The sequence below is a fragment of the Myodes glareolus genome, chromosome 23 (genome assembly GCF_982192425.1).
Source record: "Myodes glareolus chromosome 23, mMyoGla1.1, whole genome shotgun sequence".
Lineage (NCBI taxonomy): Eukaryota > Metazoa > Chordata > Mammalia > Rodentia > Cricetidae > Myodes > Myodes glareolus.
Genome location: NC_142048.1, coordinates 55,065,631 through 55,087,866, shown reverse-complemented (window position 1 = coordinate 55,087,866; position 22,236 = coordinate 55,065,631). Strand labels below are relative to the sequence as shown.

At 46.3% G+C, this 22,236-nt stretch overlaps 1 protein-coding gene and 1 long non-coding RNA gene across 4 annotated transcripts; both read left to right on the top strand.

Moving 5' to 3' along the window:
* The first annotated feature begins 613 nt into the window (after window positions 1-613).
* On the top strand, window positions 614-2,668 carry LOC148118366 (uncharacterized). Its single transcript, XR_015736204.1, has 3 exons — window positions 614-959; window positions 1,039-1,161; window positions 2,255-2,668. It is a non-coding gene; the product is annotated as an uncharacterized LOC148118366 (long non-coding RNA).
* A 1,212-nt stretch (window positions 2,669-3,880) lies between these two features.
* On the top strand, window positions 3,881-21,837 carry Cfap97d2 (CFAP97 domain containing 2). Of its 3 annotated transcripts, XM_048456587.3 has the most exons (6): window positions 3,881-4,036; window positions 13,613-13,693; window positions 14,788-14,906; window positions 15,854-16,023; window positions 21,320-21,388; window positions 21,555-21,837. In XM_048456587.3, exons 1-5 carry the CDS (start codon window positions 3,947-3,949, stop codon window positions 21,376-21,378), a joined length of 519 nt encoding a protein of 172 aa, XP_048312544.1. In that variant the 5' UTR covers window positions 3,881-3,946; the 3' UTR covers window positions 21,379-21,388; window positions 21,555-21,837. The 3 variants fall into 3 exon arrangements, with proteins under 3 accessions (XP_048312544.1, XP_048312545.1, XP_048312543.1); XM_048456588.3 differs by having other exon boundaries at window positions 15,863-16,023; window positions 21,320-21,837; XM_048456586.3 differs by having other exon boundaries at window positions 21,320-21,837.
* The last annotated feature ends 399 nt before the right edge of the window (window positions 21,838-22,236 follow it).

Here is a 22,236-nt window from a genome sequence, read left to right as displayed (position 1 = left end):
ACTGATTCCCCATAAGGAAATCTACTTGCAGCCTGGTGTTAGCTAGTCACCCCAGGCAGGCTAGTCACCGTTAGACTGGGAGACAATTCCCTCTAGGACAGAAAGTGATTACAGTGACAGCTGCCACCAGAGACAGAGCCATCTAGAGACAGTGCCTTCCGGAGACACAGAGCCATCCTATGACTCTTGCAGTCTGAGAGATAACACTAACCCTGTGCCCCTGTGAAAACCCTCCCCTGTCCCTGGGTCGCCTCTACCTGAGAACCACAGCAGCTTCTCCTCTCAGACTCCGCTCCTCCAGAAGACTGGAGTGCTTGCTCACCCATCAAAAAGACTCGGTCTTCCTGAGTTTTGATTTTCTTGTCAGATGGAAGGAAGGGGTTACCCCATCTTCTGCTGGGTTTTCTCCTTTCTCTTGAGAGGACAGACACGCTGCCAAAAATACTTTAAAACCACTTCCTTGTGTTTATAGTGGAGAAAAGGTTTATTTATTTTACAATTGCATCGGAACGGCAGTCAGGGACAGTGGTGCTAAGAGGCTGGGGCCTTGTGCCCTCCCTAGGGTGCTGAAGAGCTTTCTGGAAGGATTCCCAGGCTTAGCCCTTGACTCTCTCTCTCTCTCTCTCTCTCTCTCTCTCTCTCTCTCTCTCTCTCTCTCTCACACACACACACACACACACACACACACACACACACATCCTGTTTAGCCCGCGGCCCCCTGCAGAGCCTCCCCTGCCAGGCCATTGAGACAACACCAGGCCTCACCCTAGGTGCCAAGGCGGCTCCTCACCCAGCAGCTCACTGCCCCTGGGCTTAAGGAGTAGGAACATTACCAACTGTCTTGCTTCTCCTCCAGAAACTGACTGCTCTGTGTAGATGCCCCGTCCAGCCCACATCCCCATCCAGGAAACAACCCAACTCCCCTGCAGACGAGGAGCAGGGACGAAAAGGGCAAGTGTGTATGTTGGGGTGAAGCTGGGAGGAAGGTTTTAAGACCCAGACATGTTGTTCAGCTCTAACATCTTCCATATTCTACAGCCAGGTAATAAAAGAAAGGGGTGGAGATCCCTAGCAGGGAGACTGCAAATAACATGGATACAGAGCCGTGGCTTCCCCACACCACAGTCTTTGAGGTCTTGGCAAAAGAGCCCCAGCGGTCAGGTATGTACTGCTTTTCAGCAAAAGCAAGCTTGATTCAAATCCACTGCCCTACTTGGCCTGGTTCAGATGATGCAGGACGAGGGAATTCTCCCTAACAGATGCCTTTCCCAGATCCTTAGTGGCCTGGACACAGTCTGCTGTTTGTTCTGCATGTGTTCTACGCTATAGATGTTCTGGGATTTCCAGAAGCCAGGAAAGCTAGGGATACTCCAGAGAGGCGTCTGTGGCTATGACCAGAAACTGGGAGCCAGGATGCTGAAGAAGTCTGCTTTGTGAGGAAGTCTGCCCTATGACAGGGTACGGGGACATTGTGTATGTCACTCAAATGACCTAAGCTCTGGATAGAGAGGTGTCCGGGAACAGGGCTAATTATAAACAGCATTGCAGAGAATGTGCTCATCTTTTAAGAATTAGTCATACAAATGTGGCTGAAAACAAAAAACAAAATTACAGTTTCTCAGTGTGGTGGGGCACATCTTTAATCCCAGCACCTGGAAGGTAGAGGCAGGGGGATCTCTATGAGTTCCAGCCCAGCCAAAGCTACCTAGTGAGTTCCTGTCTCAAACAACAACCACTTCCCTCCCATCTGCTCAAGTCAACTTTCCCACAATGACTCTGGATTGGTTCCGGGTCGTATCTTAGACAGGACGGTTTTCCACCTGCTCTGATGGCAGCCGCACACCATCCCCAGGGGGCCCAGTGCACAGGCCGCACATCTCCTGCTGTAATACCCATGTCTCCTGACACATGGCACCCCAGATCCCCCTGGCAGCAAGATAACCATCCAAACTGTATGTGTACATCATGTCTCTCCCTCTTCTGGGTCAACTCCTTAAGAATATGCGTGGAGAAGGACGGAACCTATCCAGGGGCGCCGTGCTGTCTTGAGGAGGGGTTGTGTAGTGGGCTGCTGGGAGCAGGACCCTGGTGTTCATGGGGCCCAGGCCTTCCAGAGGCCCAGCAAATGGCTGTCACTCTCCCCTCAGAAGTCCTCCTGCAGAGATCCCCAGATTGTTCTCTGGACAGAGGAGAGGGTGCCTGAACCGGCCTTGGCCCATAACCATACTGATGAATATTTTGCTTATCACCATAGATCCTTCATCTGGCGATGGATGGCGATACAGACGGAGACCCACATTGGAGCACCGGACTGAGCCCCCCAAGGTCCAAATGAGGAGCAGAAGGACGAAGAAAATGACGAAGGACTGCGAGGGATGCTATCACCCACTGATACAAGGGGTCGGATCTAATGAGAGTTTACCAAGGGCAGTTGGACTGCGACTGAACGAGCACGGGATCCAACCAGATTCTCTGAATGTCGCCGGATTTTCTGAATGTGGCTGGCCCGGAGTCTTTCTGAGAAACCATTGACAATGTCACTGGGACTAGTTTCCTCTGCATATACTGGATGTTTGGGATCCAGTCTGTTTGGATACTCACCTTCCTGGACCTGGAGGGAGGGGGGACGATCTTGAACTTCCCACAGGGCTTGAAACCCTGACTGACCTTAGGGACAAAGAAGGAGGAGGAGAGGGAAGGGGGGGAGTGGGAGGGTGTTGGGAAGAGGGGCGTAAATGGAAACTTTTATAATTTAATAAAATTACTTAAAAAAAAAAAGAAGTCCTCCTGCCACAGAAGTGCTCCTGCCTTTTCCAGAACTGAAATTTTCATGACAAGGCCCTGTGAGTGCGTAGCCAGCTGTTCTCCAGCAGATCTGGAGCGGGTCATGCTTTGGATTCGCTCACACCTTATATCCTAAGTCTGCCTCAAGCTCAGCTGGTGTTTTGTGCGGACTGACGACCCCTGACTGTGTGTCCTTTCTAGCCTTCATTAAACCAGACTTGAACAGGGAGTGGCCTCTATCAATTCTGTACTCCAGATTCTGGATGTCAAATGTCACAAAAGCCAGAATTCTGAAATAAAAACATCACCATTCTTTTTGATGTTCTTTGGGTTGCTAGGGAAAACTAGTCCAAGGCAGATAAAAATAATTTAGGGCCCAAAAGATGACTCAACAGGTAAAGGCACTTGTTGGCAAGCCTGGTTCCTGAGTTTGATCCCCGAGAACCCCATGGTGGAAGCACTGAACACCACCACCAGCTATGCTCTGAGCTCCACACGAATGCCATAACACATGCATGTTCCTGTTGATATCAATTAATTATGTGCAATAAAAATTAATTTTAAAAATTATTAGCTTAAAATGACCAAGATTTTGTATAACTAAGCCTCAAGTCAATAGAAGAAAAAAAAAGATGAAATTGGACATGTTCAGGGTGGTATGGCCAGGAAGGAAGGAAGGAAGGAAGGAAGGAAAGAAAGAAAGAAAGAAAATCTACTACCTAAGCTGGAGTTATCCAAACAGTAAATGGTTCAAAGACAGGACCAAAAGTGTTTCTTTCATGAAGAGTAAGAAAAGGAGGAAATGGAGAGAATGACAGATAGTAGCCGAGGATGAGTCAGGACACCAGTGTGAGAGGGGCTGGTCCACTCTATTCATTTCTGGTGAAGGAGATGGTCTTTGGCCTTCACATTGTCTTCTGGGGCTGGGAGCGGACTTGCTCTCCTCAAAACAGCAACAGTGAGCTCATCAAGACCCAAGACAACCGCTGGAGTGGAAGGAGAGAGAGTCTATTCTTCTCTTAGCTCTCATCCATTGTTCCAAAGCGGCCACAGGCAGAACCGGGCACCATGGTAACAGTCACGTGACCCCCACAAACAGCAGTGCTAGGGCTGTAGGCTCCACCTGCTTCTCTCTGAGGGAGCCTGGAGTCTGTGATCAGAGATGCAGAGAGTTCCCCGGCTGACCACCCCTTGGGTTAATAGGGACCTGCAGAGAGCCTGGGAGAAAACCTACCAGGACCACAGGAAAAAGGTAGGAAGACACGAGCTAGCCTCATGCTGGGCTTTGGGGTACTGGGCAGAGACCAGGGAAGTAGGGCATTAACCAGGAAGATAGGGGCTTTGGGGTACTGGGTTTTGGGGTGCCTGGCAAAGACCAGAGAAGCAGGGTACAGGTTCAGATGATCAGAATGGCAGTTTCTTTTTTTATTAAAAAATTATTTTACGTGTATGAATGTTTGCTTTCGTGTATGTCTGTGCACCCTGTGTGTACCTGGTGCCTATGGAGGCCAGAAGAAGGTACGAGATTCCTTGGAATTGAACTTACAGTTGTGGGTACTGGAATTCAAACCCAGATTCTCTGGAAGAGCAGCCAGTGTTCTTAACCTGGCTAAGCATCTCTCCGGCCCCAGAATGACAGTTCTTGTCGGGGTTTGTCATTGTGTCACAGTGAACAGGATCTCCACACATCCAGGCTCAAGACCGTCCCATCCCCAAACACAGTGTGTGTTCCTAAAGTACCCAGTTTCCCCCGAAATCACCTTAGGACAGAGAGCTGTGTATCTGCCCCGATCCACATTGCAGGCACCAGAGGAGAATAAAGTCTGCCTGCTCCTGGAAAGGCAAGAGACAAGGATTATTTCTAATCCTTTGATAAGGATGCAGATGTTGCTTAAGAATGCCATTAAGTGGGGCTGGAGAGATGGCTCAGAGGTTAAGGGCACTGGCTGCTCTTCTGGAGGACCCAGGTTCAATTCCCAGCAACCACATGGTGGTTCACAAACAACTATAATGGGACCTGATCCCCTCTTCTCTCTGATGCCCTCTTCTGTCATGCAGATACACATGCAGATTACATAAAAATGTGTGAATAAATAAATCTTTTTTAAAAAAATCTCCATAAAGGACCCCTGTCTTCCTATCGGGCTCATCTGCTAATGGTACTCCATCAGTTATGGCGGAAACCCTTGAGGGAGGATGTCCTTGACTCTGGAAACCAGGAATGGGGTGATCCCCTTCCCTAATTTTCAGGGGTTGCCCCAGGTACCACATAGACAGTCAACCCTACTTCCTCTGAACTTTCAGGTGGCACCCTAAAAGGTCAGCTCATTGCCAGGTTCACCTGATACCCCACCTCACTGGCCCCAGGGGACCCCCATGGAGCACTCCTCCCCGGCTCTTTCAAAGGTCTGAGCTAGCTTCCTGACATCTCGAACTTCCTCACTTCCCTCCTACAAGAAGCACATCATGGCCCTCTGGTTTCTTGTCCATGCCACCATGCTGCCTGCGCAGCTTCATCACACGGCGCCCATTCCCCCTGCTCTGATCATGCCTGTTCACTGCGGCATTATCAACCTCTAGTAACCGCTTAGCAACAATCTCACACTAAGAAGCCAAATCAGTGACTCTTGTTTCTGTGAGTGATCTTGGAGACCAGCCCTGTGGAAATTTTGTTCTTTTTTTATCCCAGGGACTGGCCCAAACCCCCATGAGCTAGACCCGAGCGCATGCGTGGGACCAGACTCTACACCTGAGTGTAGAGTCATAAAACAAAGCTGTTTGGAAATGGTCGCCACAGCAGAAGGCTGAATGAGCAGATGAAACTCAGTGAAGTGGCAGTAGGTTGGGGCCCTGAGGCGCTTGGGAGCATTGGCTTATGGCACAAATATGCAATTTTTGAATAATGTGCCAGAAATATCCCAGAAGCCTATGATTGGGGTTTCTGGAGAACCTGATCTGGCTGTGGCCACCAGCAGAACCAGTAGACTGGGAATCCACAAGTCTGACTCAAAGGTGGAGGTGCTAACACGTGACGGAACAAACCCTGAGACTCACTGAGAAGGGAGGAAGCGAAGGCGGAGACAAGGATGGAAAGGGAGAACATGCAATGTCCAGGGACCAGTCTTGGGCTTCGCTGATGGAAAAGCTAAAGAAAAGGGGATTGAGATGAAGCACATTGGCTGAGGAAATAACCTCGGAATGGAAACCATGGCAACGGAGGCTGTGGAGAGTTCAGAAGCTAAGGAGGTCAGACAGTTAGCTAGGAGCTGGCGGGACGCACCCATAGGCACGAGACGAGGGAGGGAAGACTGTCACAGTTAGGGTGTCTATTGCTGTGATAAGACACTATGACCAAAGCAACTTGGAGAAGGAAGGGGTTATCTGGCTTATCCTTCCACATCATAGTCCATCCTCACAGGAAGTCGGGACAGGAACTTCAGGCAGGAACGGAAGCAGAGACCACAGGGAAGCATTGCTGACTGGCTTGTTCCCATGGCTTGCTCAGCCTGCTTTCTTACACACTTCAAGACCACCTGCCCAAGGATGGCACCGCCCACAGTGGACAGGCCCTCCCACATCAATCATTAATCAAGAAAATGTTTCACAGTCCTGACTACAGACAATCTGATGGAGGCCTTTCCTCAGCTGAGGCTCCTCTTCCTAGAGATGTCTCTGTTTATGTCAAGGTGACAAACAGCACAGGGACACAGTGTGACTGTGACCCGGATACCAAGGGCCCTGTTAGATGAAGACAGTTAAGAGCGGGTGGAAGAAGGGTGATGGGGCATGGCAAAGGCCAGAGCTCCCTCTCTCACACCCCACATACAACTAGTTTGAATAAAAGTCAACCCATGTTCCATGTGAAGAGTAGGGATCTCAGCTTTTCAGGCAGTTAGAGCTAGATTGAGATTCTCTGAAAATGCAGAGAGTTTGATAAGACAGAGAAAAGAGCGGTGTACCCCAGTCACCAGTGACGACACCCCAGGGCCACCTCTAGAGCCTCAGTAGTTACTTTAGGAGCTGAGTGCCCATTCCAACCCGCTCCCACTCTTCAGCAAACGCCGCTATAGCGCACACATCCTTCTGTTCTCTGCTTCTTTTGGAAATGTGCCTTTCTCCTTCCCGGTCTGCTGGGCTTCCGCTGCCGATGGAAGAATTTGCAAACCCGAGGACGCAACTGATAAAGCCTGCACTGATCTGCTCTTTATGCTGTAACAGGACACCCCAGACTAGACAACTTACAAACAGTAGGCATTTGTTTCTTACAGTTCAAGAGACCACATGTCCAAGATGCTCAAGGATCTGGATGACTCAGTGTTTGCAAAGAGTGGCTTCCAAGATGACAGCCTTAATGGGGCAGGTGGATTGCTGATGGCTGTTTTATAAGGGCTTTCATTTCATTCATGAGAAAAGAAACATCATGACTTAATCACTTCCCCCAAAGGCTCTGCTTCTTAATACCACCACGGGGAGGGTTAAGCTTCAGCATGAATCATGGGCGAACACAGAGGCAAACCATAGCAACCTTCGAAACTGAAATCAAAAAGAACCAACGCCTAAAAAAAAAAATGAAAACAAACCTGAATATCCAAACACAGTGGTGTGAGTACAGAGCTGTAACGTGCCAGTAGCAAAAACAAAGGGAGAAGAAAGGAAGGAGAAGATCTATAAGAAGGAATAGTTAGGGGCAGTGTCCCCCACATTCAGACACTACAGCAGAATTCAAGGAGCCCAGAAAATGCCCTAAGGCATAAGTATCTCAAATACACATAGGCATGCATATTATATTTGAACCTCAGAAAAACAAAAAGTAAGAAACAATCTAAGGTGTTTGATGGACATCCTGGCAGATAAAGCACATTCTGCTATGATGGCCTGAATTTAATTCTTGGGACCTACATGATGGAAGAAGAGAACCAACTGTCATGTGTCCTCTGACAAGCTGTGGACTGTGTTCGTGCATGCAAACACACACATATGTCATAAGAGATTAATTAAATACAGAGAGTCACAGTGGCTTGGACTGTGTAGGTCTTCAATGATACAGAAGCAGGGGGGAAGTAATAGGATTTAGTTGTAGTAAGGTAGTACACTACCCATGATGATTCATGGGAAAGTTATTTGAATTAATATTAATATTAATCCTCCCTGTGATGGTAGTAAGTTGACTTGGATGGTTGCAAATGTATGTCACAAACTCCATAAAAAATAGTCAAAAGAAAAAGTCTTTAAAATGTTTAACTGGTGTAGCTGGAGAGTTGTGTCTGTGGTTAAGAGCACTGGCTACTCTTGCAAAAGGAGGACTTGGGTTGAGCTCCCAGCACCCACATGGAGGAACATGTCCAATTCTAAAGGATCTGTAGCCTCTTCTGGCCTCCTCAGGCAGCAGATACACATGCAGTACACATATATACAGGCAAAATACTTGTACAAATAACATAAAATTAATATTTTTTAAAGATTTTTTTATTTATTATGTATAGTGTTCTGTCTGCATATATAGCTGCAGACCAGGAGAGGTCTCATTACAGAAGGTTGTGAGCCACGCTGCTGGGAATTGAACTCAGGACCTCTGAAGAGCAGCCAGTGCTCTTAACCGCGGAGCCATCTCTCCAGTCCTAAAATTAACATTTTTAAATTTCGAATAAAATGAGAAAAGGAAGAAATCAAAAAAGCAGCAATGGACAGAGCCAATGGATGGAACATAGCTGCAAATGTTGTAGACGTGACTCCTACCAGATGGGCACTCACTTTGTATGTCTGTAGTCTAAACGCAGCAAGCAAATGACAGAGATTGGAAGCCGGGCGAGCCTCCTCAGGTAAAGGTTCTGGCCACTGAGCCCCATGACCTGAGTTTGATAAATTGCCCTCTGGCCTCCAAACACATGTGACAGCATGTACACTCATGCATGTGTTACAGCGTGTCCACCCCAACACACAATAATGGATGAATGCTTTTGGAAAAGGCAAATTATCAAAGTGGATCAAAAACATATTTAAATACATATGGGTATGTGTGTGTGTGTTGATCATAAGTAGTTCACTTTAGTCTAAAGATACATAGACTACGAGGAAATGGAAAAGAATACACCGTGTTAACACTCATTAAAAGGAAGCAAAAATAACCATTTTTAATCTTCGGCAGAGCAGACTTCAAAACAAGGAGTGTTGTTAGGGATGAGAAAATCAGTGTCTGACTACAACGGGGTCAGCCCTTCAAAAGGACAGCAGTTCTCGACATGTTTGCTGCTAACGGCAGTGTCAAGTCCTGGGACAAGGAGAGTTAGAACAGCAAGAAAAATGATGAATTGAGGAGGGAGGACCACAAAAGGACAAAAGAAGGCTAATGTGCTCCAATTACGTTATGTGAGTATATGAGAACAGCTACACTTAAATATATGATGATTTTTAAAAGGGAAAGGGAAATGCATGCCGTTACTGTCCTAGCGGAACATTTTAACATCTTCAGTCAGAAATGGATCACCAGGCAGAATATCAGTAGGGAAATGTTTGAATTCAGTTAACACTATTTGCCCACTGGACTGCTTGGATTGAATATTTTTTTTTCTATACAAAACCAAAGAAAGGCACAGTTCATGAAAGAAATAATAGATAAACTGAGTTTCATCAAAATTCACAATGTCTCTTTGCGGTGAAAAACAATGTTGCGAGAGACAAGGGACTAGCCCCAGCCTGGAGAAACATTTGGACAGTATATATGTGATAAATGACGTTTTCCAAAACGTACAAAGAACCCCTAAACTCAACAGAAAGAGATAATCTAATTTAAGACTGAACAGACACTCCCAGATGATACAGACAGACAGCAAGTGAGTCTGTGGACAATGCTCCACCTCATCTCTCGTGGGAAAGGCAGAGTAAAACAATAATTAGTAGCGCCACTCTCCCATCAGAATCCCCATCCCCTAGGGACCTCCACATGGCATCCATCTTTTGGAAGCCTCTGCCAGACCGTCCCTTGGGTTCCTAATGATGCTTCTGTATACAGGCATGGGTGATCAAATCGCTTAGCACTGGGGACTCACTTAACCCTCATCCTTGCTCTCCTCAGAGAGGTCGAAGACTGGGACCAAATTCTATACCTCTAATTACCTAATCAGCCCCCCTGGTGACGGGCCTCCATTTGAGGCCTCATCACCAGCTGACTCACTGGCTACCACCTAAAAGATACCTGTAGTTTTTGAGCAATCCAGGATTCCATTTCTAGAATGACAGGAAAGGGGATGAGAAGACTAAGCACACATCTTCTCATGCCTGTGCAGAGAGCAACAGAACATTCTGGAAGATCACCGTAGAAGACCTGGACAAACAGAAAGGGGTGCACAAATATAGATGCTCCCCTTGAGTTGCTTCGAATCCTCAGGAAAACCCACTGTTTTATTCTTCCCCCTGGGGCTAGACACATTCATCACCAAGCTTACCTGGTAGCCGTGCATGCATACTCAGGAAAGACTGGAAAGAAAGTATGACTGGAGAAGGCTCACCTATGATAGCAAATGCTAAACCCAACACAAGGCCTCTGGATCTAAGCACGTGACAGTGTTCAGCATGGACAGGAGACAGAACAAGGGCCCAAAGTACTCAGCCGCAATTACTTCTGAAAACCAAAAGACACTAAAACTGGTGTCCCTGAGGACTGTCTGCAGACAGAAGTGGTCTTCTCGGTGTCCCAGAAGCTTGGCACACACAATCAAGGTGCTGCACATACATGTTTGTGTGTGTGTGTGTGTATATTTATATATTGTATATGTACATGTATATATAAATATACATCCATATGTATATCTGTGGATCTTACTGCAGTGTCCCCTGGTGGTAGAAGCAGGAAACCGAGAATTGTGCCCTTCCATGGGGAGTGAAAAAGGGGCACCCTTTGATACAAGCCTCTTTTAGAAGAGCGCAGCTCCATCTCTGAGGCAAGACCTGCCCACAGGGCTACATCCTTGTTCTGCACTGAGGATTAAGTTTCCAGCCCATGAGCTTGAGGGCACGTTTAAGACCACAACGGTCTCTTAGTCTATCTGGGCTGCCTGTAACAACAGAGATTTATTGTTTATAACTCTGGAGGTTCTAAGTCAAAATGTTGGGAGTCGTAGTGCCAGGCCAGGGCTGGTTTTATAGATGGTGCCTTCCTGCTGGGTCCCTCTCACTAGGATCTCTTAGGCAATTTATCCCATTTAGGAAGGCCCTGACCCTCATCACCTCCCAATCTTAGAAGTTAAAATTTCAACATACGAAGCTGGAGGACACGAGTGTTCAGGCCCCAGCGAGAGCGTAACAAACAACGAGAAAAGCAGTACTGAGCGAGAGGGTGCCCTCCACAGCGGAGAAACCTGGATCTGTTCTTGCCTTAGCCTGAGCCGCCATGGGGAATACTAGTCTAGACTGTTTTAATAGCAGAGAGTTATTTCTCACCATTCTGTGGGCTGGGAGTCTAGGGTCAAAGTGCCTGGCCAGGTTCAGTTCTTAGCAAGAGTGGCTCCATGCATTGCAAACAGCACACTTTCTCTCAGCTCACATGACAGAGAGGACCAGTGCTCTCCCTTCGTCTTGTGACAGGCTCTGACCCCCAGGCTTTGTTCAGATTCACCTTCCTCCAGAGGATCCCATCTCTGCACTCAGTTCCTGGGATTGGAGCTTCAGTCTGGATCCTCAGGGTTTGGTGCCTTTAGCCCACATACTCTATACTAAGAAAAACTCCAAAAGGATCATATAAGTCAAGAGGCCGGGTGGTGGTGGTTGTGGCGCACGCCTTCATTCCCAGCACAGGGAGGCAGAGGCAGGCGGATCTCTGTGAGTTCGAGGCTAGCCTGGTCTACAGAGCTAGTTCCAGGACAACTAGGGCTGTTACACAGAGAAACCCTGTCTCAAAAAAACAAAGTGTGTGTGTGTGTGTGTGTGTAGAGAATGTGATGACACATGCCTGTGATTCCAGCAGCACTCTGGAGGCTGAGGGGAAGATCAAGATTTCAAGGCTAACCTAGGCTATGTCTCAAAAAAACACAGCCAGGCATAATGGTGCACACTTCTAATCCCAGCACTCAGGAGGCAGAGGCAAGCCTGGTCTACATTGTGAGTTTCAGTACAGTCAAAGCTACATAATGAGATCCTGCCTTTAAACAGCAAGCCAAAAGATTCAGTATAAAAATAATTAAAATTAACTCCACAAGCACTATAAAATGGGAAATTTATTCTATAAAATCAGAGTAGAGAAAATTTACTAACCATAACTCAAAGCCCTTTGGAAAAAAAGAAAGAAAACTGACAAACTTGACTAATAAAAATATAATAATATACTAATAAAAAAGATATATAGCATGGCCCAAAAAATAAACAAAACAAACACAAGTATAAGTAGAAAAAATAACTGTGATCCACATCAAGAGCTCATATGCAAGCAAACTCTAAAACTAAGAAAATGAAAGTAGATAATCAATAAGAAAAAAGTCTCGAGAAGAAGTTCAGATAGCTTTCGGCCCGTATAAAAGATGGCTGACTTCACTAATAATAGGTACATGCAAATTAAGCTTGCCCTCTAATTCTGTTTCTCAACTCTGTGGTTGGTGAGGAGCCCAAACATCATTGGCAATGCACTGGGGAAAGAGCCACCACCATGCTCTGCCGGGCTGTGTGTGAAAGGCAGAGTCCCGCGGGGGAGCTGAGCAATACCTCATAAAATTGCACACATGTTTATCCTTTACCCTAGCAATTCCAATTCCAGATAGACTGGCAAATGCACAAAGACGAATTGCAAAAGATATTCATTGCAGCTTTTTTTTTTTTTTGTAATAGCGAAATTGGAACCAATTCAAATATCCGTCAATGGGCAGCTGGGTCAATAGGGCTCTTCACACATAAGGACTGATGTACAATTGTATAAAGAGTAAGGAACTTTCTCCGCAGGCTACTGTTCAGTTATTTCTGGAATGTAGTGTGTTGTGGTTTGGATATGGTTTAATGTTTCCTAAAGCTTTATGTGCTGAAATGTGAGCTCCATCGTGAGGCCCATACATCTTGAGGGTAGACACTTGATCTCCTAGGATGTTCAGGGGGGAAGCCTGCGGGAGTGACTTGGATTAGACAATGCCATTAGAACGGAGCCCCAGAACTGAATCCTAGCGGCTTAATAAAAACAGAGAGGTGGTTGGAGTTTTGTCTCCAAGGTGGAGCTCTTGCCTAGCATGAATGAATGCTTGACTTCACCTCTATGTTAGATGATAAGCAGATGATAGATAAATGATAGTGGATGAATGGAAGGCCAGAAAAACCTGTAAATGTGCGTGTACACACATGGATGAATGGGGGTGACAATTGTGTGACTTGGTCTTTTTGTGGGGCCCCTGGTAGTAGGACCAAGAATTATCCCTGGTGCATGAACTGGTTTTTTGGAGCCCATTTCCTATATAGGGATACCTTGCTCAGCCTTAATACAGGGGGAAGGGGCTTGATCCTGCCTGGACTTGGTATGCCAGGCTTTGTTGAGTCTAAGGAGTGGATGAGAGGGTGAGAAGATATGGGGGGAGGGCATAGAGGGGGAAGGGGAACTGAGGTTGGTACATAAAATGAATGAAAAAGTTAAAAATTAAAATTTCTGTAAAGAAATATAATAATAATAATCTTGAGGGAGGGGAAATGGAGGGAGGGAGAGGGAAGTGGGAGGAGGGGAGGAGGGGAAAATTTTTAATAATAATAATAATAATAATAAACCTGAAAAAAATTAATAATCTTGAGTACAAGGTCCTAATGGGGATGTCACAGAACCTGCTCAAACTGCCCCAGGAGTCTCACTGCCCACTCTGTGCCGCAGGTCCAGAATGCCCAACCACTAGTGGACACCCACCCACCACAGATGTATAGCCACCTCTACCTGAAGTTCAAGAAACTAAAGGTATGTGCCACCTCCTCTCCTAACACATTCCCAGCTTACAAGGTGACGTCAGCTCAGAGCCCCTGGACTGGGAGTGGACAAGCTCTTTGGTCTTGTCAAAAGCCAGGTGTCACCTAACAGACCAGCTGAACTGAACCTGCCCTGATGGAGCTGGCTAGTGACTGTGCCAGAACCTTCCCTGACATTGACCTGTAATGGCACAGACACAGACAGATAACTTTAGGGCAATTTGTACAGTGACGCTCCAGATAATTAATTAGCCTCATTCCTTTAAATTTGCTGGCCCCTTCCAGATTTGTGTTCCTTGAAGCATGGGTCATGGGTCAGAGTGAGCCACACATGATCATGTCTGAAGTGGTGTGCCCCTCCGCCCCCAAGGCAAACGGAAAGTAATTAACTTTGTCAATCGGTCGAACACAGTTGAAGGGCAGCTGAACACACCAACAAGTCAGTGTAAACGCTGGAAGCAGGCCTCCGTGGTCCTGCCGCTCTTATGACAAGATGGGGAGGAAAGAGAAGAGAATCCCCCAGAAGCTTGGGGTCCAAGGAATATGGTCTATCGAGCAGCAGACAAGAAAGTCCATCTCAAAGAAAACAGACTGTGAAGGTGGACAGCCGAGGGTGTCCTCTGTCCTCCACAGGCAGGCTGAGGCAGATGAACACACACATGCTCATGCACATATATGCTCGCATGCACACACATGCTCACACACACACGCACGTACGCACACACTCATGCACACATGGTTCAGGAGGCTGTAGGATACTTTTTTCTTCCCTCTAGAATTAAGTATACATTTCTTCTAAGCAGCATAATTCTCTCCTGAGATAATCCCCTAGCTAGCACAGCCACCACACGTCAGTTTAACAGGCAACTTGAATGCATAAGATACTTTATAACCCCTTGCTGTGGCAGCCCTAGCCCAGTGTGCTCCAACCCAAGGATGGAGTGGTCACCCTACTCTTGTCCCAGGGCCCAGGATTGTGGTGCCCCCTGCTATCTTCTGTTGACACCTCGGGGGACCTATGAAGTGTGGCTTTGAAAAGGATGTCTGGAGGAACCTTGTGTTATTGAGGGGTCCCTGTGTCCACAGATGGAGGAAGAAAGACTCTCCACCATCAACAGAGACAACTGGCTGCTTCTGCAGAGGGTAGCCTCTGCCATGAGAGCCAGGGGACAGACTGACAGCAGAAATAACTTCACACACAGAAGGTAATAGAAGGGCCCTTGACATTTGTCTTAGCCAGCCCCAGGCTAGACCTGGGTTCAAGGGCAGAGGACAGTGATGTAGAGGCAAGGCGTTCTTTCCAATCATAAGAGCCAAATTCAAAGTGCCCATAGGCTCCCTGACTCACAGGGTCACAGCGATGCAGGCTTTCCTGCAGATGCTCCTGAACTCTTTAACCCTTTAGAGTTGTTTCCAGACTCATTACAGATTAAGGCACAGGCCGGCACCAGGCACCCAAGCTGCCAGCTTAGGCAAAAGACAGAGGTGTGCTGTCAATGGGATCCTGTCTGTTTCACAGCCACAGAAAACCGCGTGATTTAGGAAGTATAAATATTGCTGGCCAGTTTCTTAAGAAAGAAGCAACAGTCAAGACTTTGAGAGAAACTATTCAGCCAATAATTAGAGATTTACTCATGACTTAATTTTTCTGTCTTCACAATTTGATGGGTTTGATATGTCACACACTGAAACCCATCTCTTTTTTGTTTGTTTGTTTTCGAGACAGGATTTCTCTGTGTAACCCTGGCTGTCTGGGAACTCACTTTGTAGATAAGGCTGGCCTTGCGCTCACAGAGATCCACCTGCCTCTGCCTCCCAAGTGCTGGGATTAAAGGCGTGTGCCACCACCGCCCAGCCAACCTCCTTTCAAGGCTCTGTTCAGCATTGCCCCCTGGCTGCCACCACTCATCCTTAGGGGCATGACGTCATTATCCACTCGGTGCCCACTCCTCCACTGGGCATAAAGCATCCTAGCATGCGGATGGAGAGGGATGGTTTGTGAGTGTTTCTCAATGGGAAGCAAACGAGAGCCCTGACATTACCCGGAGCCTAACGAGCCTGGTGATACGTGGGCTCCTTTTGTGAATGCGGAGTGAACTTTCTGTACCATAACTCTGGGTTGATGAAAGAATGTGTGTATTCCTTTCTGGAGTCTAAACAGGAAGACAAAGGAACAGGCGCCTATGGAAGCGGGGAAACGAAACAAAGTCATCCTGGGAAGACTTGGAAGCTCAGAGCCCTGGTTTGGAGCACAGAGACAGTGGGAGGACGGGGATGCCATGGCCAGATGCACCCACAAACGCAGACGCACCTGGAGAAAAGGTACCTGTGGTTCTGGTTGTAAATATGCAGCCATCTCATTCTTGACTTCTTCAGGTTCATTGTACATACATCCACTAAGTCTTTGCCGTTCAGCGTCTCCCATCCACTTGGAGGGTAGTTGTCCCAAGTCACAAAAGGCATAGAGAAGCCTGGGCAGTTCTCCCCCAGGGAATTTACCCATTTTTCTTTCCAAATTTACAAGAAGATCAAAATGAGTTCAGCTGATTGGTTACAGGCTCAGGAGTCAAGGACAGTTTGGTGAGAATATAACTTGACTAGATAGATAGTATGCTTCAAAACTCATTATATGACTACCTAAATTACCTGCACAGAATCTAGGACAAAAACAAAAAAAACAAAAAAAAAACCAATACTACGATCTGGAAGAATTTGCTAGAAAACTTATATTCTAAACTCTTCCTCTTCATCTAACCCAGATCACTGGCAAGTTTATAATTCTGAATGAAGAACAATTTAATTCTGTCATCATTATTCTTATAAATGTCTCAATGAGCCAAGGTAATTGGGTTTTAAATCTTTGCTCACCATCCTTACCCATGATGCTGTTTTCAAAACCAAGTCTATTCTCGGGAAATGTGCAGATATCAAATTAATAATAAGTATGCCAGGACATAGAGCCTGCCCTGATCGAATCCCAGGCCAGAGATTCCATCCCACAGACACCCCCCCACCGTGACACGTGGTCTTCTGGTCTCCACTGTCCCCATAGGCACTGAACTTGGCTCACATTATGTCCAGTTATGTGATCTTCCTATTCTCTGCCTGGACATTTCTTCTAAGTTCCTGAGGCATGAGGATGGTATTGCAAAGATGTACAGCAGGAAGCAATTACAAAGTAGCAAAACACTAGGGGAACTTGGTTTGCCTTATAATTCACAGGGAAAACTTGAACATTTTGTTTCAAACCTTAATGACAGAGCACTGGCATCTGCTATTGCAGAAAATGGGGCATTAAAGGCATGGAGCAATTGATTATTTAGCAGTGTCCTTCGCAGATGTCACAGAAGTGATCACTGGCCGGGTAGTGGTGGCGCAAGCCTTTTATCCCAGCACTCAGGAGGTAGAGGCAAGTGGATCTCTGTGAGTTCAAGGCCAGCCGGGTCTACAGACTGAGCTCCAGGACAGGCTCCAAAGCTACACAGAGAAACCCTGTCTTGAACCCCCCTCCCAAAAACAGCAACCATGGAGCCATTTGTGAATATTTTGTTATGTGTGAACTGCCCATTACCTCCAGTCACTTTTCATAGAAATCATCCCGTGCCAGTCCATAAAGCTCTCTTCTACCCCCTGTTAGCAGTTAGCTCTTTTGTACATATAGACTTTCATTTACTTATGCGGTCCCCACGTTATACGAAGCCTGATTCTTTTCACTATTCTAAGTGAAACTCTGATAATCACCATAGTGTATGCCTATCTGCAACTTTCATTTCTAGATGTAAAATTGTCCAACTGGAAGATGGGCCCAGTCGACACCACTTACTTTCTAGAACATTCTAGGTACTGCCCTCTGTCCCGGGAACAGCATTGTTTTTCTCATTGTCTAGCTGGCATTGGATGGTATGAGATTTTTAGACGGTGAATTTCTGTTCATATCCTCTCACCTATTTCCCGTGGATATTTCTTTAAGTTATTATCACTGTTTCAGTATTTACATTTTTCTACTGTTACTGTCACAAATACTCTCTCTCCCGTAGTGACCATTTCCCCTAGGCTTACATTTTAGCAGTGAAGTCTGCCACACCGTCTCTGTGGCCTCTTTAGTACTCTGAGACTGTGACCGTGTTCTCCCATATTTTTTCTTAAGTTGTTAATAAAAATGGAATTTTATACATTGTATAAATTTGTTATCAAAGGATTTTATTTTTTTTTTAAGACAGAATTTCACTATGTAGAACAGGCTGGTCTTGAACTCAAATCTATCTGCCCCAGCCTCCCAATTACTAAGACTGCAGGCATGCATACTCTTGCCTGGCTTCAAAGTTCATTTTTTCCCAAACATATTGGAAGTTTAAAAAAATACATAAATAAAAACAGTGCTGGGCGTGGTGGTGCACACCTATAATCCCAGCACTCAGCAGGCGGATCTCTATTAGTTTGAGGTCATCCTGGTCTACAGGACTGCCAGGGTTGTCACACAGAGAAAATCCTGTTTAGAAAACCATAAATGAATAAATAAATGAAAAAATTTTAAAGACCCACTTAAAAAATTAATATTTCCACCTCTGCTAACCTTTATTTAAGTCTTATTGTTAACATTTCTGTGTTGGTTTTATTTAAGGTAGCCTTTAAATAAGACAAAGATGAATTTTTCCTTTTCAGCTGAGATCAGAGATTTTATTTACTAAATACTATGTTTGCTCTCATTTCCGGTTCTTCTTGTTTGCCTAGGGGTTTTACCCCAGCTCCTGGCATAAGACCCTTCTCCAGGGAGGGTTAAGAAAACCCGCCAAACGGTGACCCCCTCCCCAGGGAGGGACAAGACAACTCCCACTGTCCCCCAGAGAATGAACATGTGGCCTCTCGGTTTTGCGAGGTCTCCCTTTTCCTCTTTTCCCCTCTCCATGCCACTCCGGAGCATTGCATTAAACATGGGCATCTTTTAATTCGGTTTAATTGGCCTGATTGGAATTATTTGCAGCGGCAGAGAGGCTCATCTTAAGAAATACCTAACACTTCTATTTGTTTATGCTGTTTTTCTCCCGTCCTTTTCATAGCGTTGGGGGGCGGGGGGCTTTTTTGTTTTCCAATGAGAACGTTTAGAAAATGCTCAGAGGTATCGCTCCATTCAACCAGTCCTTTGTTTGCTTGGACCGCCTCGCTCTCCCTGCTCTGTGTAAAAGGAAGCGATAGAGCCGACAAGAAAGAAAGACCCTAAGGGAGACACAAAAGGGAAGGCTCTTTGGCTTGGAAACTGTCCCTGCAGCTACCGCCCACAATCTACACTCCACTCCACGTAGGATGTTGTCAGTCTTCCGGGGCTCCTGGGGCCCCCTCTTAAGGGCAACCGCCACCTCCTCTCCGACACTCAGCTCTGGGCCTATGGGGCCTTCGTCAGTGGCTCTGGACTTTTCCTCTTCGTCAAAGACAGGAAACAGCTGCGCAGCCTTTGCCTGTGGTGGGGAGGCAGCTTCCTGCCAGGGCTGGAGCCTTTCGGTCCAGAACCTACACTCTGTGCATCCACAGGAGAGAGTGCTGGACCTAGGGCTCCAGGGTTGCAGATACCTCAGCCCTAAGCCTCTCCCCAGTTTTGGGGTGCCTTGCTCTTAGGTGACTTCACTGCTTTTTCTTTATTTTGGTTTTGATTTTGTTTTGTTTGAGTCAGGGTCTTACCCTGTAGTCCTGGCTGGCTTGGAACTTTGTCGACCAGGCTAGCTTTGAATTCACAGATATCTGCCTGCCTCTGTTTTTCAAGTGCTGGGATTAAAGGTATGTGCCACCTCATCTGATAGGTGCCCCAACCTTTTATAGAAGTAAAATAAAATAATATATAAGTACAATTGTGTTATCTGAAAATGGCAGGTATAAAAAAGGAAAGGAATCCATTGTATAGAATAAGAAGCCCAGAATGCACCTTGCTGGCTGGCCAGCTTGCTCTGGAACTTCCATTGGCTCACTACAAACTGGACCTATCATGAGCCTCCCACAGGCAAGCTGGAGAAGACTATTCTCTCCCAGCCACCGCTGCAGCTTCTCCCTCAGAGCTGCTTCCTTCCTAACTCGGAAGAGAGCAAGCACTGTGCTGTTAAAAGGAAGATTTCTATAAGATGATCCAGTAAACACTGTTGGCCGTCCCAGTGCTTCCTGGAGCCTAGGTTAGTGGAAGCACGTGGCCTCTACAGTTCACACACAGACATGAGAAATCACACACACACACACACACACACACACATATACACACCACCACCACCACACCACACCACATCACACATACGATCACAATGAGAAAACTAAACAAACGAACTACACCTGAGTGGTGGAGCTATAGACATGCTCCAAGTTCTTCCAGACAGTTCTATGGTTTCAGACAAATGCTCAGTTCCCAGCACACACAGTAAAGAGAGATGGGCCTCACTCAGCTTCTGCCCCATGTCAGGATTCAGTGATCAGCATTTGCAAAGGGGCTATAAGGTTCCTGACCCCAGAAACGACACGTTTTAGCTTGTCCTTCTTTACCACATGCTTCTACCATATGAGTCAAAACTGGGGTGCAGGTGACACTTAGAAGCCAAGAGTCAGTTTGCTGACGTGGTGTGAGAAAAGACTCTACAGCAAAATTGAAGTTGCAGAAATTATCGTCTGACTGCACATACATCTGAGGAAGATGCTCAGTGCCCAATATGCGCATGAAAAAGTATCCAGTGTTGCTGGGGAAGTAGAAGTCAATACCACAGTGAGATACCCTTCATATTCGCTATGCTGGCAGACGCCAGCGTGTGTGTGGAGAGAGACTGGGAGCCAGAGAGGTGACGATGCACTTGCTCTGAAAACACTTTGCTGGTTTCTCTAAAAATCAGCAATTCTATACCCAAGGAGAGAAGAGAATCGGAAGTACAAATACGCATGAAACCACACACACCTGTGTCTGGAACAGCATTCTCAACAATAGCCAAATGTCCATAAAGTGAAGTGAGCAAACCAAATGAGATAAATCTGCACTGTGGGATATTTTTCTACCATAAAGAAACCTGAGGTCATGCATTGCTACACAGTGGATGGAGCTTAAAGACATTGGTGAAAGAGCCAGATGCAGAGTGGCGCATGTATGAGATGCCCGGACAGGCAAATCCTAAGGGCATAAAGACTGGTGCCTATTGGGAACGGGAAGGGTGAATTGGGGAAAATCGTTACGGAATATGGTTTAGGGAGAGTTGGTGATTAAAACGTTCCCAAATTATACTGTAAGTAGAGCTGTACACATATGAATGTCTCCAGACCTCTAAAATATTCTCTTTAAAGGGTGGCTTTTAGATATAGAATTATTCATTCTGAAAAAGAAGACCTGAGGCAGTGTGGCAGGCACATACTGGGAGGTAGGGGGCCATAGGTTAACCTCAACTACATAGGAAGTTCAAGGCCGTCCGGAGCTATGTGGGACCTTGTTGCAACAAGCAAACAAAAAGCCAGACACAACAAAAGAGTATCTAGTACATTCTAAGCAAGAGATTGGCAATTAAATGCTCCACCCTCCGTGCATTCTAGAGAATTGGTGTGTTTTTCTGTTCTTGCCTAAGGAATATGACTGTTATAGTATTTTTTTTGTTTTTTGGTCCCACAGGAGCAGAAAGTGATGCTCAGCAAGGACACAGAGTCATCTGGATGCCCAACCTGAAATGAAAGGGGAAGGGTGAGGATTCAGAGCCCAAACACCCTAAGAAGTCCAGCAGCCAGAAACACTGAGGGGGCCTTCCTGGGCTCTCCCTGGGAGGGGGTGGGGGCAGTTGTGCGTGTGTGTGGGTCTTGGTGCTGGTGGCCTAGCATCTGAGGTCACGTTGGCTTCTGTGTGCCTCCAGGGACAGCCGTGAGGGCAGTGACACAGCACCCTGGAGCTTTGTGGTCACAGCCTTCGCTAGATGACACAGCACAGCTATTTATTGTGTTTCTTGGACTGATAACCAAAAGCAAACCATGCAGAGTAACACCGGAAGTGACCGGATATTGAATTAGACTTTCTTTTCTAGATATTAATACTTTTGCTCAGTTACTGCGAGTTCAAGTGGTTGTATGAAATTCCCCTAAAAACTTTGTGACTGTAACTTTACCAAATATGTAAATAAATCAAATTGAGAACTTTAACCCAGATCCAGAATACATGACCCAAGAAGTAAGGACCCAGTGAATCTTGTAGAACAACTAAGAAATATCTAAGAATCCCCATCTATGTATTTTCCCTGTTTTAAGGTAAAATCACATTTAAATTATCCTGTAACAAGAAGCTGGTAGTCTTTTTGCCTCAAGAAGTCACTTAAAAATCCATGCACACTTTTCCTCTTCATCCACCGAAGTCCTGTGGGGGTTGGGGTGGAGGTGGGGCCTAGGAAGTGAAGAGGAAGCATGCTTCATGTAAGCTGGGAGCAGCCCTTTCTGCGGAGACTCATTTAACTATCTAACTATTCTCTCTGTGTGTGTGTGTGTGTGTGTGTGTGTGTGTGCGTGTGTGTGTGTGTGTGCGTGCAAGCTCATTTTTTTTCTTTA